Source organism: Aphelocoma coerulescens, chromosome 7 (genome assembly GCF_041296385.1).
Source record: "Aphelocoma coerulescens isolate FSJ_1873_10779 chromosome 7, UR_Acoe_1.0, whole genome shotgun sequence".
In the NCBI taxonomy this organism is placed as follows: Eukaryota; Metazoa; Chordata; class Aves; order Passeriformes; family Corvidae; genus Aphelocoma; species Aphelocoma coerulescens.
In genome coordinates this window covers 24,935,021-24,959,632 of record NC_091021.1, presented here as the reverse complement: position 1 = coordinate 24,959,632, position 24,612 = coordinate 24,935,021, and the positions used below count along the sequence as shown (strand labels likewise).

Genomic DNA, 24,612 nt, shown 5'->3' with positions numbered 1-24,612 from the left:
GCCAGGTACTTTACCCTGGTAAGCCAGCTGAACGTGTGTGCTGTGCCCCATGGCCACATCCATGCAAAGAAAATTCTAAAAAAAAAAAAAAAAATTGTAGCTCTGCTTTCAAGAAGCTGTAAAATTAAACATGCAACTTTTACCACTAGCCTAGCAGATGGCTCTAGTATCAAAAGCTTCCCTAAAGCATTGCCACCATTTTGCTCCATGCCCTGTACCTCCCTGAGCACCCCTGTGGAGCTGGCTGAGCCCCCCAAGGGACCCAACACAGGTGGTCGTGGGATGCTTGGGGCTGGAGCAGCTCACTGGCAGGCCCCAGCACACAGATGCTCCACGAGGGTCAGGCACAAACTAACTGAATGCATAACTTTATTAAATAAATGCTTTGTCATGAGAAAAGACAAAGATCAAAGAGTAACATAAATTATAAGTTGAATAAATAGTATACAGCAATCTTCACTTTTTAATAAAATGTGAGATTTTTTTTTTAAGTACAAAATGCTAAACAGAGCATTAAGCTCTTCTTCCATTGTCAGTTTTTCACAAACTGCTTTTTTTTTTTCCCACCAGTAAGATTATGAGTATTTCTTGTTTACTGGAAAAAAAAAAAAAAACAAAACAACAAAACCAAAACGAAACAACAGAGCTACCGTATGTATGTAAAGCTATAAAAAGCTACCGTAAAATGTGTAGTGAGTATTGCTTAAAGATAAAAACCAGGCAGGAAACTCGGAATCTGGTGTGTTTTAACAACTGTGTTAGAACGGAGGGTAACGTGCGCGGTGACGTCTGTCCCGGTGGCAGTGACGGGGGCTGGTGGGGCTGGGGAGGGGGCCACAGCAGGCAGGGCTCCTAGCCAGGGCCAGGACAGCAGTCTGGAAGCGAGGTGAACTGACAGTTCTTTAAATATACAATGCTCCATTTGGGGGGAAAAAAATCATCAACAACAACAACAAAACAAAAAAAAAAAAGGGAACTAAACCAACAGCAAAGAAGAATTTTCATGGAGAAGGTGGAGAAAAGGGGAAGAGGGGAGAGAGCGGAGAAATAGTGCAAAATGCTCTTGTACTAGTGGTTTTCAAAGCCCACTGCAGTACAGACAAGGGGTAGCCCAGCCACTGAGCACAGCTCCTGGGGCAGATGTGGTGGAAGGGCTGTCCTGAGCCATCCTTGTCCTCTCCTTCCCAGCTCGCATCCTAGATACTGACATGGGCTCGGCGCAAATACCGTAGCCAGAGACCCCTGAGCCTCACGACCCCCGGATGCACAAATTACCAGCACCTCCTGGTGAACCCTCCCCAGCTTCCAAATCTGCCCCTTTTGGTTCTCTCACCCTAAATGCAAAGGGGTGCTGCTGGGTGCTGAGAATGGGAGCACCTCATCACTGCCACCCCAGAGGGTGACCAACCCCTCCTGAAGTCACTCTCATTCCCAGCCTGACCCAGGCTCCAACCCCGGTCCTAAATATTAGTGCAGCCTGTAAACAGCCTCGTCCTGCTGGGGATCCTTAAGGGAGTGGGCAGCTGGGGGAGGTCACCTGGTGCCCCATCCTGAGAGCCAAGGTGATCTGGGGAGGTGAGGGTGGCACAACCCAAATGCCCATCATCCTCCCCCCAGGTTCGCGGGGACAGAACAGGCAATGCCACCCCAGCATGGGATGTGCAGGGGTGAGGGAGGCTGTGTGGGATGAATTTTGGTACTCTGGGCTCCCAGGGCCATGGAGACTTGCTTTGTACGGAGAGGACAGAGAGTTACCCTGTGTCCCCTTCCCAGTGTCCATGGTGGCCTCATTGTGACACCACCATGGGGCCCTGTGAGCTAACCCACACCCTGCAAAAGCATCCTCCCCAAAAGGCAAGGTCCATGGGGATCTGCTGCCCTCTGCCTGCTCCCATCCCACCCCTGGGGCACGTCTTCTTTCTCTGCAGCCAAAGGCTTTCAAGTTTTGGGAAATTAAACAACAAAACAAACAAACAAACAAAAAAAAAAAAGCAAGAAAGAGGAAGAGAGAAGGAAGGAAGGGTCCTGGGAAAGGTGGTACTGGCCTAAAACAGTCAGGAGGTTTTGCACAGGGATCAGCAAGCAGACAATGTCAACAATGGTGACCAGTGGCCCTTGGGGTTAGCACAAGCTCCTCCTCCTCCTCCTGCCATCTTCACCCCATTCTGCACCCCACTTGCACCCGAGCATTTACCCACCACTCTGGTTAAACCAACCCTGCTCCATCAGCCCTGCAGAGCCTGGAGGGGTCCCTCTCTCAGCCCCCACTGTGCTCCTCTCCAGCAACATGGGGGTTACCCCACTCCAACAGGCTTGTTGGGGGCAGATCTACATTTGGTGGCATGCTTCCTTCTTTTCAGCACGGGAAGGTGCTTTGTCCCCAGGCTGAAATGCATTCTGCTGGGTCTCCGTCGAAGTCCATCAGCAAAACTCGCCCCCCACTGTCACTTGGCAGGTGTCCAGTCCTGCCCTCCATCAGGGCAACGTCCTGGTGGGGGGCCCCCACGGGGTGTTTAGGGGACTGATGTCATCTCATGGGAGGCTATGAGGGCTCCCAACGTGTGATGGCAAGAAATCTTCACCAGAACCCCTTAGTGCTGAATCCCCCTTGTCCCATCCCCATTCGTGGGGCCTCAGTGGTGCTGTGGACCTCCATTTTTCTCTGCCCAGGTCCAGGAAGCTCAAGGGGATTTGAGGGTGCAGGAACCTTCCCCCTGAGATCAGCTGTGTCCTTTGGCCAGTGCTGGCTGCCAGCTCCAGCCGTGGCAGTAGGATGTGGTTCCCAGTGGGTGTGTTTCCCCACAGCAGCACCCAGACTCCACAGCTCCCTCTCCTTTCTTTCCTTCCCTTTGCTGCAGGATCTCCTCCCAGCACCAACATTGTGGAGACCCTTGTCATGGATAAGCAAGAGGCAAGAGTCCCAAAATCAAATGCAAACATTAAAAACAACAAATGAGTCAGGAAGGCAGCCCAGGGCTGTCCCAGCATGCCCAAGGCAGTGGGTCTCCATGGTGCGGTGGCTGCTGTCACTCAACAAGGAGCCGGGTCCCAGGTTAAAGGCAAGGGCCCATCACAGGATCTTCCTGCAGGGTGGGAATCAGCCGTGGCAACATGAGCAGTATCCTCAATGCAAAAGGATGGAGACTGGCATTTTTCTACCCACGGGGAAAGCTATAAACCAGCCTTAACAAAAAACCACGATGAAACAAAGTGGAGGTTTGGGTTTTTTTTTCCCCTGGAGCAAACCACATTTTTGGCTGTGAAAAAAAAATAAAAATCTCCATAGTTGGTCGTCTTTGTGGTAGCAAAGGGTGGTGAAGAGTTTTGGCCCTGATTCCCCTGCCCCATGTAGGGATACTTCAGTCTGAACAGTGATGCAGCCCTCAGTGTTGATGAGGCCCTGATTCCACAGGCACCGATGCTCCTCCATAACTCTGCTTCTGTGCTTAACCCAGCAGGTTATTATTTGTTTTTGGGAGGGGCAGCATATCCCCCAATTGCATATTACATTGAAACATCCGGATTGCAAGGTGAAGTGTTGCAAGGAGGGAAAGCCACGTCAATGCACACACACATGCATACACTTTCACACCTGGATGGACAAAGGTCAGAGTCCTGCTTGTCCACGAAGATTTCTGACCTTCCATTCAAGATGAACTGGACAGGGAGGACTGTATTTCCTTTTGGGATGATTTTTTTTGGAAGTCCACAGATATTTTCTGGGGGTATTTGTGCCATTGCAGGATCTGTGTTTCCCTCCCCAGCTCATCTCCAGACACAAAGCCAACAGTGTCATGCCTCCTCCCTTGCTGAAATCTGCCTGGAATAGGGGCAGTCATTTGAGATGGAAATCCAATCAACTCAAGTGAGTCCCAGCAATATGGGGAGGACACTGGAGGACTGCAAGGGGAATGCTGGTGGCCACAAGATTTTCTCTCGAGACCCTTCAGAAATCAACTAGCTAACACCAAAAAAAAAAAAAAAAAAAAAAAAAAAAAAAAAAAAAAAGAACCTGCCCAAAAACCATACTTGGAAAACCACCAACTTGGAGAGCTTCCTACATCAGGGTGACCTCTGCTTGTGGCAGAGGGGTGCAGGCAGCGTTGGGGAGAGGTTCAGGTTGGCAGAGTGGCCATGGCTGGTTTGTCTCTGGCTCTATCCTTTCCTTGCTGAATCCTTGTTGTCAAAAGGCTGTTGTAGATTCCGAGTCCTCAGTTTCTTCAGAGTTTATTTTTCTCTCTTCTCTTTTTTCCTTTTCTCTTCTCTTTTTCCTTTTCTCTTCTTTTCTCTTTTCTTCTCTTTTTTAATTTTCTTTTCTCTTTTTTCTTTCTTTCTCTCTTTTTACTTTTCCTTTCCTTACTTATCTTCTTTCTTTCTTTCCTTTTCTGGTTTTTTTCATTTTCCTTCCTTTCTCTTTTTTCTTTTCCTTTCTTTTTTCGTCTTACATGAGATGAAAGGAATTGGAGTCCCGGGGCACAGGGAGGTGCAGAGGGGAGGGTGGAAGGGAGTCTGGGTAGATAGTGATGGGGCGGAGGGAGGGGATGCGGCTTCACTCCACATTGCTGCTGTCGAACGCGTGGCACTGCAGGTCTCCGCTCAGGAAGTCAGTCCCCGGCAGCTTCATGCCGTACTTGTCCACACACCAACACAACCCACGCTTCCGACCTCGGGAGGGCTTGCACTGGGGAGACACCCAAGGGCACAGATTAGGAGTTGGCCCCCAGACACTGTGGCTCCCTCCCTGGGGATCAGGCCTCGCCTCTTTCATACCAGTGATGCAATGCCCTGGGTAGGATCTGGCTCCTGCTGTCTGCTTTTAGCACATCCCCATCCCTGCTGCTACCCCAGCCCAGGGTTCTCTGAATTTTCCCTCTCCCTCACCAGCACCTTCAGGATGCTTGCTTCAGGCCAGATGGCACTTGGAGCCATCAGCAAGGCCACCCACCACCAAATGTGTCTGGAGATACTTTCAGCAACATCCCAACCAACCCAGCAGAGGTAAAACCTCCATCCTTCCCATGGAGGGCAGCAGCAGAGAAAAGCCTTCCTGGGTGGGGAACATCTTACCTGCTTCCTCTTGTAGAAGCCCTTGCGGTCGCAGTTGGGGAGGTGGACAGCGCGGGGCACCATACGCTGGCTACCCTTCAGCTCCTGCAGGGACGCCTCCATATGCCTGCGGCACGGGCCCTGCACACAGGGAGATCAAATGTGAGAAGGGAAGCACCTCACAGCACCTCCCAGCTGCAAAAGCCCCCAGGTCCCCCCCAGTAGTACCCATTTCCCTGGGGTAAATGCCCTCCCATAGTCACCTTCCCATGGGAGTCCCATGGAGGGAAGGTGAAGGCACCCACCAGCTCAAACTCCTGCCGGAGCTCGGGGATAACGACACGAGGGTGAGCTGTGTTCTCAGCCATGCCCACGAACTTGGCCAGGGTCATCTTCTTCCGGCGGTCCTTCTTGAGGGCTTCAGCCTTGAGCTCAGAGAGGCGCCCGTGCTTGGGCCGGTAGGCCTTGGGCGGGTAGGTCTCCTCTGTCATCTCCGACGTAGTCGGCTCCTCATGCTCCCGGGACTCCCGTTCTGCAAGGGAAGGGGTACCAAACTGTCAGGTCTCCATGAGATGAGTGGGGCTTGCTTTTGCATAGAGACCCTCCTGCCTAACCCCAGAGGAGACCTTTGCACCAGGCAGGATGAAAACAACGAAAGAAATCCCTTTCCCAGCTGCTGCCTACAGCCCTGGCTTTATCCCACTGTGTGGGACTTCCCAAGGTTTTTGTGTGACTTCTGAGCTCAGGACAGGAAGGTGTCTAGAGTGCATGGAGGAGTTGGAGGTCTAAGATGCATTTCTACATACAAGGGCCATCATTGTTTTTGTGGAAAAAGACCAGTGTGAGGGTGATCCTACCTCCAGGAAGGGTCAGATGACATATAAATGAGGCAGAGAAGCCCCTGTTTATCCATGCTGAGAGGATTAAGTAAGGAATTTGTACTTCACCCTGCCTTGAGAAGGCAAGAGCAAAAGCCAGGAATGCTTGAAGATGAGACAACTCCAAAGCCAAGGTCAATCACTCAGCACAGCCACCATGTGGCTGGGCAGGCACTTCACCAGTGATACCAAAGATGCAGCTGACAAGCGCTGGGACCTCCAGGGTCCGCAGCTTGCAGCCCCACTCATGGGATCAAACCAGCTCCCATCTGCTGGCACACACCAAGCAGCCAGCAAAGCTAAGGGTAACACTGCCAAGCAATGCTGCCTGACTGCCACTGATGGTACTGACAGCAAAGGGGGACCAATGTTTAGGTTCTGTCTGTGGCACTCATCTTCCTTTAGACCCCCCAGCATAACCTCTGCTGGCAGGATGCAGTCAGGAGCCCTGTGCAGTTATATATAGGAGCAAGCTGGTGACAGTCTAAACTTAGATGACTTCTGACATTTAGTACAACCACCAGAGTGAAAAAGGGTTATTTCTTGATTAAATTTGCATACAGTTTAAAGCTCCTGAAGTTCCCGGTCTCCTGACCCCTGGATCCCCAGAAGTCCAGTGCTGATGACAAGTCTGTGCTGGGACCAGCAAGCGACCATGAGGAAACTCACTGCAGCAGAAGGAAAAGCATCATAGTAGCTGAAATCTGTTCCTGAATTTCTTGCAGTTTCTATGCCAGTGAAACTCAGCTCATCCCCTCCTACAGGAGGGAAAAAGGCTCAGGATTAAAATAAAAGCAGAGATATGCCCCCAACAAGGCAAACAGGATTCTTCCTGCAGACTGACTGCTTCCTGGAACCCAGATGCAGCACCAGAGGGAGAAAGGTGACAAGGATGTCACTGCTGCCCAGGGATGTCTGAGGATGCCCAGCGGGGGGGGACAGACGAGACGCTCAGTGGCAGATGGCAGCACCAGACTGTCACACACACTTCATCTGCAGGGTTTGGAGGTGACCGAGCAGACAGGCTGGTCACTGGGTGACCAGGCCAGCCACAGGTCCCAGTCTCCTACTCCTCCTTGCCAAGGTGACCTTGCACTGTCCCAGCAAAAAATGGAAAGTTTCTCATGGCCACTTATTTATTACAGTGGCCCTTTGTTTTTTCTGTTTCCACAAGAGCAGCATTGGATCTGCATCCCCAACTCGACACCCTCCTAACTGCTCAGAGCAACAAAAACAATTTCCTGCACCATCCCCAGGACTCACGTGGCTCCCCAGGATGGGATCATTTTGCCATTTTGCCTCATGATGCTCATATGCTTGGGGTTTTATTCCTTGCTCCAGGACTCAACTGCCTGCACAGATCAGGGCTCCTCTACTCTAAGAGGATGACAGACAGGGGATAGAGAAGAGATTGAGTAAACTGGGAATTACTCCCCAGAGAATGAAACAATACAAGGTGCAGCCAAAGCACATCCTTTACCTCAAAAGATATTGTGGCAACTCAAGATCCAAAAGAAGAACAGAGGCATCTGCAGTGACTAAGCCCTACTTATGGCAATGAAACACGCTGTGTTCTGTCCCAGGAATTCCCTCTGGCACCCACATCCAGGGCTGGAGAAGGCGCTGCCGAAGTATCTCCCTGGGCTGCCCTACAGTAATAAGGGGAGGGAGGTTTCACATTGGTTCTGGCAACCCCCCAGTAGCACAAGAGGAGCACAGCTCATTACCTCTGCAATAACAAATAAGTGAGGCACAGCTTCTTAGGGCAATCCTAACAAATAAAAACAAATAACAAATAAAGGGTACAAGGCAGTGAGGATTCAGTCAGAAAAACAGTACAGGGTGTCCAGTCCCCAGGACTCGCCATGCAATGGGTGTTTGCAGCAGCTCAGACTGCTCACAAGGTCAGCAGCTTTACCCTCTTGCAAGCACCTTATCCCTCCTCCCTACAAGCTGCCAGCAAGCCAGAGTGAGCTGACAGCAAGCCAGAGTGAGCTGAGGACTAATGTGGAGCCCTTTCAGCAAGGAGAGATGGGAGCCACAGGATCCCTGTGCCCTTGCAACTGATGTGCACTAAAAGCTGCTGAGATCCCAGCCCGAGTCCCGTGCTTTCTGCAGGGCTGAAAAACCACCTGGAACTGACCCCTTCACTATCCCTGGCATGTATGTTCTCCCCCTCAAGTGGGAACATACACTTGGGATGTCATACAACAAGGGATGGAAGTGATGGGACTCCTTCATCTGTGACTCAGCAGTGGTGTCTAGTTTGGGTCTTTATATCCCAGTGACAACTCCATGAATGCCTTGAAGGGATCCCTTTCCTCCACCCTCTAATATTTTTTTATAGCCTAATTTCCTTCAACAACAAAGCTGACACAACCCCTTCTTCTAACAAGCCAATTTTGACAAACCGAAGGGCAGAGGTCTCTGACAGAAACTCCTGGCAAGCTCTGGGCAGCTGGTAAGGGACCTTCCCAGTGCCAAGAGGAGAGGAAAAGGCACAGCTGGGGCATGCAGCATCCATGCAGCCCCTCCCTTCTCTTCCTGGCTGGCCCATCCACATCAACCTGCAGCTGCCCACTGCCACCAGGACCAGACACACATGCCAGCATCTCTAGAGCTCCTGCACGCACATGCCCATCCTCACCCACCAGCTCATTCATTAACCTCTGTCTGCCCCCAGGCTGGCTCATGGCAGGCAGCATTGGCATCGCTGTGCCTCCATGCCTGAGGACGTGCTGGCAGAAGCAACGTCCTCAAATGAGCCCTACTTGTGTTTCAGACTCAGCAAGGAGGCTGGCGTTCCTCCTCCTTCACTGTCAGGTTCTGGCCTGCCACACAGCCCCTTCCTGCCTACTCCCATCCACCTGCCAGCCTGGTGACCGTCTGCAGAGGCAGAGCTGCCTCTCCAGGGGCACAAGGCACAGACAAATCACGCTGCATCCCTGTGGGCATAGGGCATGGGCAGGAAGTCCCTACTCACAGTGTCCCCAGATGAGGGACAGTGGGAAACAGGAGGTGGGTGGCTTGCACACCTCCAGTCCTTCTCCCCACAACTCAGGAGGAGATCACCTCTCAGTAGAAGCCCCAAGCTTACTGGCACAGAAAAATGACACAAAAGAATTACACTGCTGGGCAAGCTGAGGATGCCTGGCTAGCTTGGAGGTAGCACGTGGGCTGCAGCAACCTCAAAGGGATGTTGACCCTACAGCCAAGGCAGGAGACTGGACTCAGCTCAGAGCCACCCCATGGCTTCACGTCTGGTCTGATCCACTGTTGCCCAGGGAAAGAGGGGCAAGCATCTGGAAAGGCTCTTGACCCAGGCCAGGCCAAAAGGACTGTGCTGTTGATGTCTTAATCCATGAGCCCTTGGAGGCAGAAAATACCCACAGCAGAGCGTGAGCTGTCCTCTGCCCTGGGCTGAGGGCATAGTGTCTTCTCCCCACTCCAGGCTAGCCAGAGGAAGCTCCCTAACAGGAACCATTTCCAACCGTTCCCTGCAGAAGGGAAGGAGAGTAGCAAAATGCCAGGCACTGTTTCTGGGAAGCCACAAATTGCTCCTGTCTGGCTGCCTGCTGTCCTCAACAAATACCACCCAGAGCAGACTACACATCATCCTGCCCTGCATCAAAACCCAGCCTGGTGCTCCTGGGCTTCAGATGCTTTGGACCCATGTGAGCTCCCAGTAAGGTGGTGCATCCACACTGGAGAGTGGAGTGTGTGGGAACATTGCATCCCTGCCTGCTGACATTACAGAGTGAAGCACGAAGCTTCTTCCAAATGGCTGGGAGGCTTCAGTTTTTGTAACATATTTTCATTGGTTTCTGGCAGAAAGGATCTATTGACTGCTGCTCCTAATGATCCGTGCTCGTTACAGCCACAGCCCGCTGCTAGAGGACTTGCTGTCCTGTTCAACACCACCCCCAAAAGCCACATGCACCTAAGAAGTACATACACAACCACAGCACAACCCTGCTAAACAGCCCTCTTGATTATTATCATGATCATTATTATTTACAGCATAGGCACTAACATAATACACCACTTAAGCAGGAAGGTGTTGGAGAAAGACTTAATGGGGATCTCAACTAAAACTCTAGCACAGGAACAACACAAATGTCACAGGTGGAGACCTTGAGAATTTGCCCAGTCCTCTGCCCCCAAACTCAGCCATCTCTATTCAGAGGTGCTCATTGCATATGCAGTTTATACAGGAATTCTTTTCTTAGGTACCTGGCTGGTAAAAACCCTGGGTATTTTCCCCAGCTGCCCTTCCCATTTGTTGCCACTCCAGAGGAGGGGACATGCTTGACCTACACCGGAATGGGCAGGCAAATTTCTCCCTGACCTGGACTTGCATCTGTGGCCATGATGTGACAATAAAAATTCCTCCTTCCTGGTCAGCACACAGAGACAGTCACTGTGTTTGCATTCTCAAGATGCAGGCAGGGAAGGGATAATGCAGGCAGGGAAGGGATGCAAAGCGAGGAGTGTCATCTCGTCTTGCACCCTTTGGCAGCTGGAGAATACAACTGAGCAAAAGCATTCCTGAGCTCCCCAGAGGCCACCAGACTCAGCCCAGGCAAAAGCCCAGGAGCTTTCACCCGCCTAATGAAGAACAGCTCGTCTACATTCCTGCTGCAGGCACAGCCCCCCGCCCGGTGGTGACCGGCCCCCAGCCCTGCTGGGGTGGTCAGTGGAGGAGCCTAGGCGCTGTGCCTGGGCTGGGGTCACTGCTGAGGCCACCACCCTGGTGAGGTCAGGCAGTGAGCTCAGGCAGCCGCCCAGCCCGAGGCCATCTGGCACCAAGTGGAGGTGGAGCAGCCAGGGCTGAGGATGGAGGCTCCAGCCAGTCCTTCCACTAGCCCAGGGTGTTGTCTGCTGGAGAGCCAGCTGCAATATGCCTTGGACTTTGAACGAACTTTTGTGCTTTGGTGGGGTCTCGGCATCAGGCCGGTGCAGTCTGTCTGGTAAGGACTGGCGAGGGAGCATGCTGGTAATACTTGCAGGTGATGAGAGGCTCAGAGGAGACACCACACACCAAGAACACAAAAACAGCAGCCCTGCTGGGACCTCCCACAAGTCTCAGAAATGTGCAACAGACGCTTAAAACAAATCTATGTCACATAACACCTGAATGCTAACACTGAGGTGTTCTGCATGGTCAAACTCCATGTGTAAGTCATTGCAGAGATGCTGCACCCTCCAAAATGTGACCAGCCCCATCATTTGGCTTGGGTGTTGATTTTAGGGTGGAATGACATATCTCTGGAAACTCCAGTCTCTTCTCCTGTGACTCCAATGATCACACTTAGGCCTCCAAACACCTGAAGTTAAGAAAAGGTAACTCCCACCACCTCTTCAGTCTTGGTCCCCTTGCAGCCTGTGATGTAGTTCCCATGGGCCAAGCTGTTTTGCAGACACAGGAGCAGTAGTAAGAAAACACAGACCATATTTCCTTCCCTGGGAATTAGGAACTTCAACAGCTGCCAAAGGCAACAAAACACTTTTGTGATTTGCAGAGTGTGGAAGAAAGTCTTTAGCAGTCAAAGCACTGTGAAGTGCTCTCAGAAACACCCACTCTGCCCCACCACACCCAGTCACCTACCAAAGACATGATCAGAATCCAATCACTCCACGGCTCAAAAGCCACACAAGCTTTTGGAAGAAGGGCTCCAGGGTATTCCAGTATCTTATACCCCTGTGACAACATGGTGGAAGTTGATGAGACCTCACTCCCTTGTTCCACTGAGACACTTTTTAAGGGAAGGATATGGATCAGCAAGACCAAGCTCAGAAGAGATGGAAAAGCATCCAGAGAGCTGGCTTGGAAGGCTAGGACTTATCTCCATTTTATTAAGCCAAGAGCCAGGAGGATCCTTACTATGTGGGACTTGCCTTTACAACTCATGTGAAGACTGGTATCAATATAGAAGAGCCTCAGAGAGCAAGCACTGATGGCTGTGGCCTTTTTTTTTTTGAAGTTATTGTTTGGGCTTTGCTGAACTAGCCTGGAAGACCAGCTCTTTCTCAGGTGAGTAATGTCTCCTCAGCAGAAACCTGTGGATGCAGATTCTGCTGTATCAGCCAGGGCTCACCCTGCAGAGCGTGAATATCAGGTGCTTGGGCTGCCCCCAGGTTCACACAGGATTCATGGGAAAGGGAGATCATCATCCTGATGACCTCGGAGTCCCTATACAGAGCTGGATGGGGGAGAAATGCAGCTCGGCATGTGGGAAAGGAGCTCTCAAGAGAACCAGCTGATGTTTTGGTCTGCTCTGGAAGTGCAGGACCTGTCTGTAGGAGCGGATCTCTGGATCAGCATGACTTCTCCACAGTGCCAGCAAATGCCATGGAAGTGGGAAAGGTATAGCTATGGGAACTGGAAACTTAAGGAAGGATCTGTGTTGCTAGGTGCCAACTGGTGCTTTCCTGAGCTGCCCTTCCTTGCTGCAGCCACAAAATAAAACTCTCTGAGAGCAACTCTGTAGAGCAAGGAGAAAAGCAGGTTTGGATATGGGGAGCTTCATGATGGAAGCTCCTTCCCTACACATTGCTAGTTGTTAGTTCAGCAGTCTCCAAGCACCCATGTTGTGCGGGAAGAGCCAAGCTTGGGCACCAGCTGGTGGGCTAGACTGCTGCTGCCTTGAGATGTAAAAGCAAAGACTGGGGCTGAACAGGAGGTGTTGTCTTTGTCTCTTTCCAAGGAGTTCCCAAATCTGTTTACAATCAGTTCTCCATGCAGGTGTGGGAGTTTGCAATGCACATACAAGACATACCAAGACCAGGTGAGGGTCTGAGTCAACAGGCAGCACAGCCAGAGACTCTGGGTTCTCATGACAATGATTTCTGTCCAAGAGAGAACCCAAAATATCTAACCAATAAAAGAATTGGGAAACTTTCCAGAGTTTTGCCCTCCGGTAAGATGATGAGCAAACCTCCATCCGTTTCAATTAAATGATGCTGATGTGCACCATCTTGCAAAACTGCAGGCACTCTGTTGCTAGATAGCTGCTTGTATCAGCCTGACATTTCCTGAACAAAGTTATCTTCCAGAGAACTGAACTGGCAAGTGGAGGGGAAGGAAGTTTTGCAGGACTAGATTTATATCAAGAAGCTCCTGTTGCTGATGCACTGATGATAGGAAGATAAAACATATTTCCTTCACATCATCTGGAGACTGCAGATGTTCCCCATTCCATATGCCGAAACTGCAGAAGAAGCTGAGAGCTGAATTATGACCCACAGAAATCTAAATAAATCATCTTTCAATATCAGAGTGACCAAGATATATTTTTCCTTCCTGGAAAGCATGAAATAATTCAGCCTTTCTTAGTCTTGCATCTTTTCCAATAAATCCACCCTAGTGGCAGATTTCATTGGTTGCAATAAAGGAGGCAAAACTCATACCAAACTGCCAAGAAACTAAGAGCAGAAAAGAGCAAAGAAGGAAAACTCAGAGAAGACTGCATGTCAGTCTCTGCCTAACTAACAATAAAGGTGAGGAAAATCTGGATTAGCTCCTAAAAGGCATCACTGAATTGTTTACCAGCAGTTTCTCCACGGGGCTTACTTGTGGCAAAAAGATGAGAACACACATGCTTTAACATTTTCTGAATGAAAACAAAAGGTTGTTTGTTTTGATCATCTGGCCACCAGAGATGACTTGGAAAAAATCTTACTGTGCCTGTAGAAATGAAGGAGGTGTGATGAGTTGGAAGAGAACCCTAACAGTGTCCATCAACTATCATTATTGTATGAAAAAGAAGCAGGCAGGGGGACTTTTTTGGATGCAGGTAGCTCAGTGACAGCAATGGAGGAAGTGTAACTAGGGAGAAGGAGTAGGTAATTTGCCCTCTTGGACTATGTGGGACTTGCCTTTACAACTCATGTGAAGACTGGTAGCAATATACATGAGACATCAAGAAACCTGGAATTAAAAGCAGGTGCTGCCAAGATGCCAATGCAGTTTTGGTTTCTGAAACCCAAGTATTACAAATCATAGTAGAGTCAGGCCTTAGAAGCTGACCCATATCCAAAAGAGTGCTGCTGGTGACTATCAAGAGCTGGGAAGTCAGTGTGGATATTGTAGCTCTTTACCTTAGGAATAATACGAAATTAAGAGGAAAATCCTGTATTAAAGGAGAGGATCCTGAGAAAAGGATGTCCTACCAAAAATGCGGTCACTACAGGTTAGGCTAAGCCCTCTGGCCTGCTTACGGATGAAGGCAACTTTTGCCTTTTGGACAGGGTTTTGAATCTGATTTTTTTTCATGTTGAGCAGAAGTTTTAACAAATGTCCTACTGGAACTGACTCCGGGAAACTCTACTCCCACCAGAAGCTGGTGGTCTCCATGCCCAGATCTTTCCCCACAGTTGGTTATTGAGGGTCTCTGTTGGCCTCAACAGCAGTCAGGAACTGGAAGAGCCAAGAAAGTCAAACCCCTTGCCCACCACAAAGAGAGAGGAAAAGGCACATTAAGGTGGAGTGTGGAGATGCACCTGTGTCAGGTGTTGGACAAGAACTGCTAAAATGCCAAAAGTATTTCAGGCGTGCAGCTGTGATTAATCCAGCCTAGCCTGGATTAACTTCTAGGCCTTCAGCCTCACTTTCACAGTTTTGCCTTAAACCAGATGGAAAAGCTGTGTGAGATCATCCATTGCTCATCTCTGTGTCAGCACCAGATGACACATCATCACATGTACCGTCCATCCCAACTATTACCACCTCTGAGGGATGACATTTCCAACCTCTGCCCTCAGGACTCCCTTCTGTCTTAGCTCCTTCTCTCAGAAAGCCTTTGCCTGCAGTAGGCCTGGCTGTTATTTAATCTCTCAGTCCACCTAAATCAGACCACAAAAAAGTACCAGAAGCTTGACATTCACATTCTGACAATATTGATAAGGAGAAATTTGCCCAAGTTTGATCCTAATGGATGAGTCTTGCCTCTCTTAGCCATTTTCCACCCTGTACCACTGCATACATTAGCAATTTCTCTTGGTCCAACACGATGCAAAGATGCTTTTGAATGTTAAAAAACCCCGATGGGTCTCTTGATGTAGAAAAGGGTACAGACCTCCATTTTGGGGTCTGAAGCTCCATGAAAGACAACTAATCACCCCTTGCCACAGATCTGGAGCCTTTCTGGAACGATATAATCATTGTTGCACTTTGTTGCTTCTCCTGCAACCTCAGGCCACCGCTGCTTTTACAAAACCAAGTAACTGGATGCTGAAATGGCTATGAAATGATGCAGAAAATTTCACCCACATCTACTATTTCATCAGGAAAGAAAGACACACAAGTGAAAGCAATGACTGTATATCACTTTGTATTTAGATATAATTAAAGTATCTTAAGACATATATGCAGCTGTGGCAGCAGCATAATTGACTGCTGGACAGGTGTAAGGCATGCAATTCTTCCCCAGTAAAACTTTTCTTCTTTTCCACCTTTAAATTAGGAAGTGAAAGCCAGGTTCCATAGTTTTCACTGGCTTATTTAATTACAGATTTTCATCATTAGTCTAACACATAACATCTGATTTCTTAAGCATGAATAATAAATAGCTCTGTTGATTTAATCATCTTCTGATGAATCCCATCTGTATTTGGAAAAATAAAATATTTCTACTGTTTTTCTAAAAAAAAAGAATAATGAATATTGGCCAACTTTGCCCCCAAAGTTACCTTTCAGAAACATTCCTTCTTCTGTTTAGCTAGGCAATCATTTCCTTAAGTATCTGTCAGGATTACCTTCCTGCCCTTAAATAGCAACCAGACAAGTCATCTCCATCAACATAACAATTATCTCCATCATCGAGCCAGCTGTGTCCATCCAACAAGCAAACAAACCAAACTGCAACAACAGCCCTCAAGGCCTGAAGCTGCAAAGAGCTTTCCAACTCTGCCAGAGCCAACAGCCTTTGCTTTGGCCCACAGTCCTTCGAGGACTGAGGCAGCTGGTTCCCACTGAGGGGAGAGGTGCCCTAAAGCCTTTGATTCTCTGGCCCTCAAGGAAAGGTGCTCAGCATCTTGCAGGATCAAGCCCTGCCAGGCTAATAGGGAATGGTGTGCCCATTTAGAGTGGGAGATACTGACCCCACATTCCCCCATTCTGCATGGAAAAGACAGCAACACTGGGGTGGAGTTACAGTGAAAAATGATGGAATATCAGAGGGGTCTGGAGAATAAGGGCAATAGTGAGAACAAGGCCTTGTGCATGTGCACACAAGAAACGCCCACTGACTTCACAAGCATAAATTTAACATGCCTCCTCAAAATTTAACCTGTTGACCAGAGTCTCTCTCACACTTGTCCTGGAAAGGTCAGAAACAGACAGAAGACTTACCAAAACATGCTGAGAAATGGATTCCTTGAGAGCAAATTTGCCCATGTCAAATCACCAAGAGTCCCAAATTTCTGCAAACACATTGTGCTGGCCCCTGCTGGGATTAACTTCAAGCAGTGGATTGACATGAACACTAAGGTGTCCCCTCATATCACTTGCATCAAAGAGCCACCTCAAAAACAACATCTTGCTGGGTCTTGCCTTGGCTACACAGCCAAAGGAACACAGTGTCTTGTGGGGGTTGAGTGGCGAGAGGATGGGGGATGTCACCAGATGTGACGGGACCCTTCCAGGTTGACCCAAGGCATAAATCATGAACCGTGCCCAGTGATCTTAAATGGGCAGCCCCACGACCCACGAGTGCTGGCACAACTGCTGCCCCAGTCCACACCCCACAGGCAGCCCTATGTATTGCCCTGGGGAGACCCAGTGTGGAGGCTCATGCTTGCTGGACCCAGGGATTAGGGGATTCCAGCATGGGTGGGTCAGGCATCCCTCTCCTTCTCACCAGCAGAGCCTCCTCATACTTTTGTCTATTCCTGTCCTGACGATAAACAAATAATATCTATTTTTTCCCTGTAAAAAACCTCCTTATAAATGACTAGGTGGTTATCAGGCTGGCTGCCAGTGAGTTCACATGGCCAAAGATGATCTTTGGATCATCTCTGACCTCTGTGTGCATCATGTCTTTGGGTCCTATAACTTCCTCTGGTCAGTGCTGGAGGCTGTTTCTCCTGCCCTCTGCTGCTACATCTCAGCAAATGTGCCGTCTTTTCCCAATTCAGTTCTTCTTTCACACCTTCCTGAAGGCGAGTGGTTGCTGCCTAGACATAGAGAAGTTTGCAGGATCCCAGAGACCTCAGGGCCCCTGGCACCATCTCCTCCACTTATAACACCAGGCACCACTGCCCTGGCAGGTGGACTGGCTGTCCTTTGCAAGTCACAACTTCACACCTTTGCTGTGGAGAATTTGCTTGTTTGATATGGGAAAATTTGCCCTTATGAAATCTCTTAGTGTATTATCTTAGTCTAGCCAGAAAACACAAACCACCTCCAAGCACGGGGTGAGTTTGGATCCACACAGCTGGCTGAGAGGACAGATCTTGCATCTATCTCCTTCCTCACCTCCCATTGTTTGATATGCTCACCTGGTGCATCTCATTTCTGAGCCCTCAGTGGGAGGATAGGGTAGGCTGATCTGTATGCCAGTATCTGATCTTGATGGCAAAATACTGATGTGCCAGTCATAACCAGAACCTGCGCATCTAAGAGAGGTTTGTGTGTGCTGCCTAGAAACCATTCTGCCTCCAGAGATAAGACTGCTCCGTGTGTGTGCTTGCACACATTAAATGTTTATGCAGGCATGTGTGGGCGTGTGAACACGGGTACATGTGTGCATATGCTCACACGCATATCTTCCCTGTGCACATCAATCCTGCTGCTCTGCAGCACACATTGAGGGGCAGGTGTGCTCCAGCCAAATTCTCCACTTACGTCTGGCCTTGAATTTGTGCCACTAAGTGCTTGGGGGAAAAAAAAAAAATAAGGCAGCCAGGATTTGCTGTGCCATGGGCACTTTTATCTGCTCTAAAACTGTTCTTAGCTCACCCCGCCGAGCAGAGGACGGCAAGCCCCGGAGGGGCTGAGGTTCCCGCCACCCTTCCCAGGCTGCTCCCAGGCCTTTCAGTTTGCATGAAGAGTTTTGGGAAACGCTGCTGTAGCAGCTCCCGCAGCTGCTCCTGCATCTGCGGCCCTTTCGGCCCGGGGCGAGCAGAGCTTCCAGCGGTCGTTAGGAGGAAGCAGAGCACCGCGCTCCGCCTGCGGCAGCGCCGGCCGCCGCCTCTCCTCCTCTTCCTCCCCCCTCCGCTCTGACACGTGTGACAAACTAAGCGACAAAAGGCACCGGAGGATGTCTTGAAGCTGGCACAGAAGATACCAAATCTTTCCTACCCCCTTCTGTCAAGCCTGAGGGGACACCCCGCAGTCAGGCAAACGCTTCCAGTCGCACATGACTGTGCTCATGTTACTGACGTGCCAAAGCCGCGACGATCATCTGGGCACAGGATGCTGCTGCTGCTGCTGAAGTGTCGACACAAGGAGATACAATGGCCTCCTCCGGCATTCCTCAAGTTTGCAGAGGCTCCCGTTTGAGACCAGCTCCTGCTCTCCGCTGTGGTGGTGCAGGCTCTGGAGGGGCTCCCTGCACTGACCTGGAGTGGGTCCAGGGCTGCATGGAAGCTCGGGGCCAGCTCTATCACTCATGCACGCACGCACAGAGCCACGTCTTTTCTCCGGTGAACTCTGCTGGCACTCGGCAGGAATTTCATTTGGATCAACTACTTAATATTCTCCCTCCTTCCTTAGAAACCAGGCTGCTGAAAAATCCTTCCAGCCAAGGCCCCTCCTTTCCTGTTTGAACCACCCTATCCCTTCCTCCCCCGTACACAGACACACCGCAGAAACCCAGCCCTGTTGCTGGCACCTGATGGATTTCACTTTTTTTTTTTTTCTTGGATATATTGTTATTGTTGTTGAAACTCCAGATCAAAAGAAAAATGGAGATTTTCCTGTTTAGTATCTGAGGTTTTGCAGGCCTGTTGATACTACCTTTCACCTTGACAGCTCGGAGCTGCTTCGCAATGGACCTGCCGCTTGCACAAGCCAGGTCCCTCCGAGAGTGACACGTGCACAAGCCAGTGCATCCCAAGCGCCCTGCTTCCATGACCCCTGCCCTAACCCTCACCCTCACTCTGAATCTCTACATGGAGCTGCCCACCTGCCTCGTCACCTCCCCTTTGCTCACCCCTGAAGCTCCACATCCCCAAATGTAGAGCAGGCGAATAAGGGAAGGGGGAATGGGGTGGGGGAAAATATGTTGGGGAGCAATAAAGGATAGCACCAAACACAAGCCGCAGGAAATTTGGGCTCGGCAGCAGTCCTCCTCCTCCTGTCAGCTGACGCAGCAAAGATGATTTTCTTAGGGCTAATTCTGCAAACCCCCCCCCCCCCTTCCCCTCCTGGTTATCGTTGGCTCACGGTTTCATGAGGAAACTTGCCAAGTCTTGCTCGCTTTCTAGAAAGAGAGCAGGAACGAGAGAGAAGGAAATATTTGACAACCTTTGTTTTTCCATGAGCCTTTTTAGGGCAGCAGGCTCCAATCTGTGCCCTCCACTCCCTGGTGCTCAGCCTGACCTTGCTGTCTCAGCAGGAGGAAGTCTGGCAGGAGCACAGGGGAGAAAAATGGAAAGACGTGGTATATTTCAAAGGAAACCTAAACAAAACAGAGAAAACCCAGAATCCTGCAGCCTGTGCCATAAATGAAGCTCATTCATATTTTTTTACCAGGAACAGTCAATTGCAGACGTGATGTTTGGCTTTCAGTGAAGGACAGTGTCTGTTGTGGCAGGAAGGACGACAGGGACCATCCTGTCAGTACCTACATATCCATCTACTTAAAACAAGCCCTACTAAATCTCTTTAATCCCACACTTGCTTTCATTTCAGACCTCTCAACAAACCAGGAGGACATTCTGCTCATTACCTCTAGCATTCCTCAGTACCACTGTTCCCAGCATACATATGAGGAAACTGAGGCATGGTACCCACAAGCATCTTGTCCCCGGGCAAGACATCTGCTCTACAGGAGACCAAAGCCTGGTCTTCCAGGCTCTGGCTCTTGCAGTGCTGCTCGATGCATTTCCACCTTGTCCATAAGGAGGAAAACATCTGCAATTTTAAACTTGGCCAGCACAAGAGCAGAAATAGATAGAAATGCAGTTTGATCTAGTCCTCACCACTGTGACATAGTTTATTTTGCAGAGTGCTGATTTTTTCTCAGCGGTTCGCAGCTCAGGGCCAATTTTGGTCATTGATAGATGGGAGGGCCAGGCCAGCTTCCCCAGCACACGGTCCCTGTGCTGCTGGCCAAACTGGCAGAGGCCAGAAAGTTCAAGTCAAACTTCATTTCTTTTCTTGCCCTGTTGCTTAGAAACATGCCTATGAAAATATACTTTGTTCTCACACGCTACCAGTTGAATGCCAAGTGACTTTTTTCCCCCTCTCCCATCCTCAGGAATTCCTGATTTATTTTTTATTTCTTTTTTGCAATTGCATAAATCTCAAGAGGAGCCTGCTGGTCTCCTGTGGCTTCTTGCACCAGCCTTTCCAATCCAGGCTCATCTGCTGTCTGCGAACAAAACCTGTCAAAAAGAGGCCCCTGCGGCATTCAGGGAGTCCAAACTGGAAGTGCAGGTGGTGCCAGGGGGTTGGTTTGCATGACAAACCTGCCGCCGCTTTACTGTCCCTCTCCTTGTTCATTCAACGGGTGTTCCCCATCCCAAGAAAATCAAACGCAGTGGAATTACAAGGGACCTGGCTGAAGTTTTCACACAAAGCACCTGCTAAAGGACCAGTTTCTTAGGGAAGTGCAAGGCAGGTGAAACGGAAGGAGATTCATGCTGGGAGCCAAGTGCCAAAGCTTTTTCAGGTGTTTGTATGGGGCACCTTCGGCACAGTGCAAGGATGGGCCCTGCTCTCCTGCTGGGTTTCAGCTGCATGGCTTTGCCTTCCCGACCACACCACCTGCCCCTGGCCACGCACACACACGTGCAGAGTCAATAAACACCAGGATGACGCGCTCCGGGATACTTCGCCTATCTCCGCTGATGGCGGTGACTGCCCAGCTTCCTGGGCTCCATGGCAGGAATGTGGCTCCTGGCCTCACCCTCTGCTCCCTGTGCAGGTAGGCTCCCAACCCTCATCCCTTCCAGCCACCCTTCAAAAAACCAAGCTCAGCTTTGCTGTTTCTGGCTGATTAAAGAGAGTTTGGACATCTGATGTCATTTGAGGGAGGGGGGAAGTTATTACACACAGAATTTGGTTTTGCTCTGAAGGATGGAGCATAGCAACACAACCACTGCCTGCAAGCAGCAAAGGGGAAAAATAATAAAAGCATCAAGATTTATTAGGTGCTAGAAAGGAGAAAAGGATTCTTGTTGCAGACGCTTGCTAACAAGTAGAAATGACTTTTTCATGGACCAAGAAAAGTGAGGGTTTCTGTTTCATTTTTTTTTTTTTTTTGCCAAGTGGTCCTCCAGACAAACGGACACCCTCCCCTACCTCCCCTTCACACCGTGGCAGAAATACAGATGTATTTGGAAGAACATAGGGAATCTGTCCTCACATGAGCTACAGGATCCAGAAATGGGAGTGAAATGAGTGCCAAAATGAAGGAGTGCTTTCTTTCATGCTTTTGTCACGTGCAAGGTGCAAACATTTCAGAAACTTGGCATTGCACTGGTGCTGCTGTGCTCGCCTTCATGCTTGCTTTAACCTGTTCTTTCCCGTTATTAGCCACACCACCATTATTTTTTGCAAATGCATATCCTGTCCCTAATGCACCTGCTCTCTTCACCTCCCTGAGCTAAAACCCATCGCCCAACAAAGAGGTCCAGCAGCTGGCAGACAGAAAGCGCAGGCTGTAGTGATTCCAAGGAGGAAGTGTGAGGCAGAGCAACAAACGTGGGGGTGGCTGAGGACTTTGGGAATGGGGCTGTTGGTTGTAAGGAGATGCCCTGCTCTCCTCTGTACTTCAATCTGCAGAGATCAGCTCAGGCCCCAGAGCAAGGTGGAGGATATGGTGATAGACAGGTGTCAGGGAGAGGGTTGAAGGCAGGGATGCAGGAAAGATGTAAAGGATGCAACTGGGGAAGGACTGGGATGCAGCTGTGACTAAGAAGGTGCATCTGGGAAGGGGGGAAAGAAAACCTTTCCACTGGAGATGGGGCAAACAAGAGGCAATGATGGAAGGCAGGGTGGGGGAGGCTGTGAGATGATGCAACAGGAGGTTTGACCGGAGCACAGATGGAAAGGATGGGAAAAGTGGCAGGGGGCATGGAAGAACAGTTAGGGGGATGGAAGAGTACCCACAAAAATGGAAAAGCAGCAGGTGTGGGTGGAAGAACAGCTAGAAAGATGTGAAAGTAGCTGGAAAGGTGGAAAAGCAATAGAGGGGTGAAAGAGCAGCCAGGGGAAGTGGTAGTGGAGCAGACAGGAGAGATGGAAAAGCAACTGGGAGCTTGGAAAAGTTGCTCGTGGAGGGGATGGGGAGAAGAAAGAATGGGGAAATAGCTACAAAGATGGAACAGGAGTCAGAGTGTGTAATTGTGTGAGAGAAAGAGAAAAGTCAGGCAGAAAGACAGAAAAGTAGCCAAAAAGATGGAAAAGCAGCTGGTGATAGTGCAAGGGAATGGAGGAGCCGGGAAGGCGAAAAAGCACACGGCGGGGGAGGGGGCTGGAAGCGCAGGGGGGGGGAGGGTGGGGATGGAAAACCGGGTGGAAAGATGGAAAAGTAGCCGGGAAGGCGGAAAAGCAAGCGGGGGCATGGAACAGCACCTGGGAAGATGGAAAGGCAGCCGGCGGGATGGGAAAGCAGAGGCGGGGGCAGGGAAGAGCAGTCAGTGGGAGGGAGCAGAAAAGCAAGCGGAAAGATGGAAAGGGAGCCGGAAAGACGGAAAAGCAAGCGGAGGGTCATGGAAGAGCACCCGGAACGAGGGAAAGGAAAACGCAGCCGGGAGCTGGCGGTGGGGTGGAAAAAGCAGGCGGCAAGATGGAAAACGAACCGGCAAGGCGGATAAGCATCCGGGAGACCTGCGGATGGAGGATCGGGGTCACTCACCGGCCTTGGCTTGCTCGCGGTAGCTCTTCTCGCTGAGGCAGACGGCGGTGCCGTGCAGCAGGGCGTGCAGCGGCTTCTCCTCGCCCTGGCGCGGCAGGCAGCGCAGCCCGCGGGCGCAGCGCTCGGTGTAGACGCCGCAGGGCTGCCCGGCGGGCAGGGCGCAGGTGAGGCAGCAGCCGCAGCCCGGCTCCTTCACCAGCTCGCAGCCCAGCGGCGGCGGCGGGCAGAGCGACAGCGCCTTGGCATCGCAGGGCTCGCACTGCACGAAGGAGCCCAGGCACCGCGACAGCCCCGGGCAGGCGCCCAGCAGCACCAGGAGCCGCAGCAGCATCGCGGCGGGGATGCTGCGGGACGGGGCGCGGGGGGCTGCCGGGAGCGGGCGGCGCTGGCTTTCCGCTTGCCCCTTCGGGGGCCAAAAAAAAAAAAAAAAAAAAAAGAAAAAAAAAAGAAAAAAAATAAAAGAAAAAATTAAAGAATTTTAAAAAATTAAATTCAGAAAGGGAAGTGCAGCCCCTGCTTGCATGCGCCCCACTCTGGGGTTTATTCTCGGGGTGCGAGACCCTCCTGCTTTTCTTTTGGGGTTGGGAGGGGGGGGACGTCTAGATTTCCTTTTTTTTTTGTCTTCCCCCCCCCCCCCCCCCCGTTTCTCCTTTCAGCTTTTTCTCGCCTCGAAAGGGGGAATTCGCACCGCGATCCGCGGGAGCGCAAAGAAGAGGGAGGGAAGGAGGGGGGAAAGGGAGCGAAGCCTGCAGGGGTTGCACAGCCTACAGGTTGCAGGGGGAGGCGTGGGGGAGCAGGGGGGTTTGGGGAGGTGGGACGGCGATTTCACACACTCACTCACTCACTCACTCACGCACACACACTTCCCAAAGGGCTGGGAGGAGGCAGGTTGGGAAGGGAGCAAAGTTCCTTGAAAACCAGTGTCCTGCTAATAATGCATCAAAGCAGTCAGGAGGAGAAAAAAAAAAAGAAAACGCAGGAGAAGGAAGAGGGGATGCAAAGTTCCCCTCCCCTCCCTCTTCTGAAGGAGAAAAAGTCTCTCCCGACGCAGCGAGCGTCTGGGAAGCTTGGTATGAAGCAAAGTTGTGTTTCGATCGGCTCTGTTCAACTCTCCCGCTTTCCTCTTCCAAGATTTGCAAAGAAAAAAAAAGACCAAAAGAATAATAAAAAAAAGTTTTCTGCAAAGTTGGAGTGTTTTGTTGCAAAGTCGGCAGAGGAGCGGTAAAAAATCAGGGGGAAGGGGAAAAAAAAAAAGAGGAAAAAAAAATCCACTTTGTAGATCTCCCAACACTTTTCCCCTGGAGAAGTTTCTAAAGAGACTGAATACTGCAGAACAGGCTGTCTTTTAAATAGACTGCCTCTGGCTGCCTGCCAGCCCCTCGCTGCAATTTGAGATCCCAATGACACCTCAGCTTGACTAGGTGCCAGCAGCGAGGGCCCTATCAGTGCGCGCTCGGGCCGTGGGGGTGGGGTGCGCAGCTCCTGACTTCTGGGCTTCAAACCCCGGGCAGTGATCAAGGATAATATTATGAGGAGAGACAAGGGGAGGAGGAGGGGGAAGGGGAGGCCGAGGATCGGGGAGGGGGGGGTGGGGTGGGGGGAAAGTTCAGATCTTCACGGTTTAAGGGGAAAAAAAAAAAAAAAGCGGTTGCCATTGGGTT

General features: G+C 50.5%; 1 protein-coding gene across 1 annotated transcript; it reads right to left on the bottom strand.

The window, feature by feature from the left end:
• Positions 1-356: 356 nt before the first annotated feature.
• Positions 357-24,255, bottom strand: IGFBP5 (insulin like growth factor binding protein 5). The gene is made up of 4 exons (XM_069020953.1): positions 22,952-24,255; positions 5,352-5,578; positions 5,068-5,187; positions 357-4,681 (listed from the first exon to the last, which is right to left on the bottom strand). Exons 1-4 carry the CDS (start codon positions 23,280-23,282, stop codon positions 4,550-4,552), a joined length of 810 nt encoding a protein of 269 aa, XP_068877054.1. The 5' UTR covers positions 23,283-24,255; the 3' UTR covers positions 357-4,549.
• Positions 24,256-24,612: the final 357 nt, after the last annotated feature.

Bases quoted from the DNA above. Each gene is read 5' to 3' on its own strand.
- IGFBP5 (XM_069020953.1), bottom strand. From the start codon at position 23,282: ATGCTGCTGCGGCTCCTGGTGCTGCTGGGCGCCTGCCCGGGGCTGTCG. The intron at 5,188-5,351 runs GTGGGTGCCTTC...CCCTGTGTGCAG, and splicing joins TCCGGCAGGAGTTTGAGCTG to GGCCCGTGCCGCAGGCATAT. The intron at 4,682-5,067 runs GTAAGATGTTCC...GTGTCTCCCCAG, and splicing joins GCTTCTACAAGAGGAAGCAG to TGCAAGCCCTCCCGAGGTCG.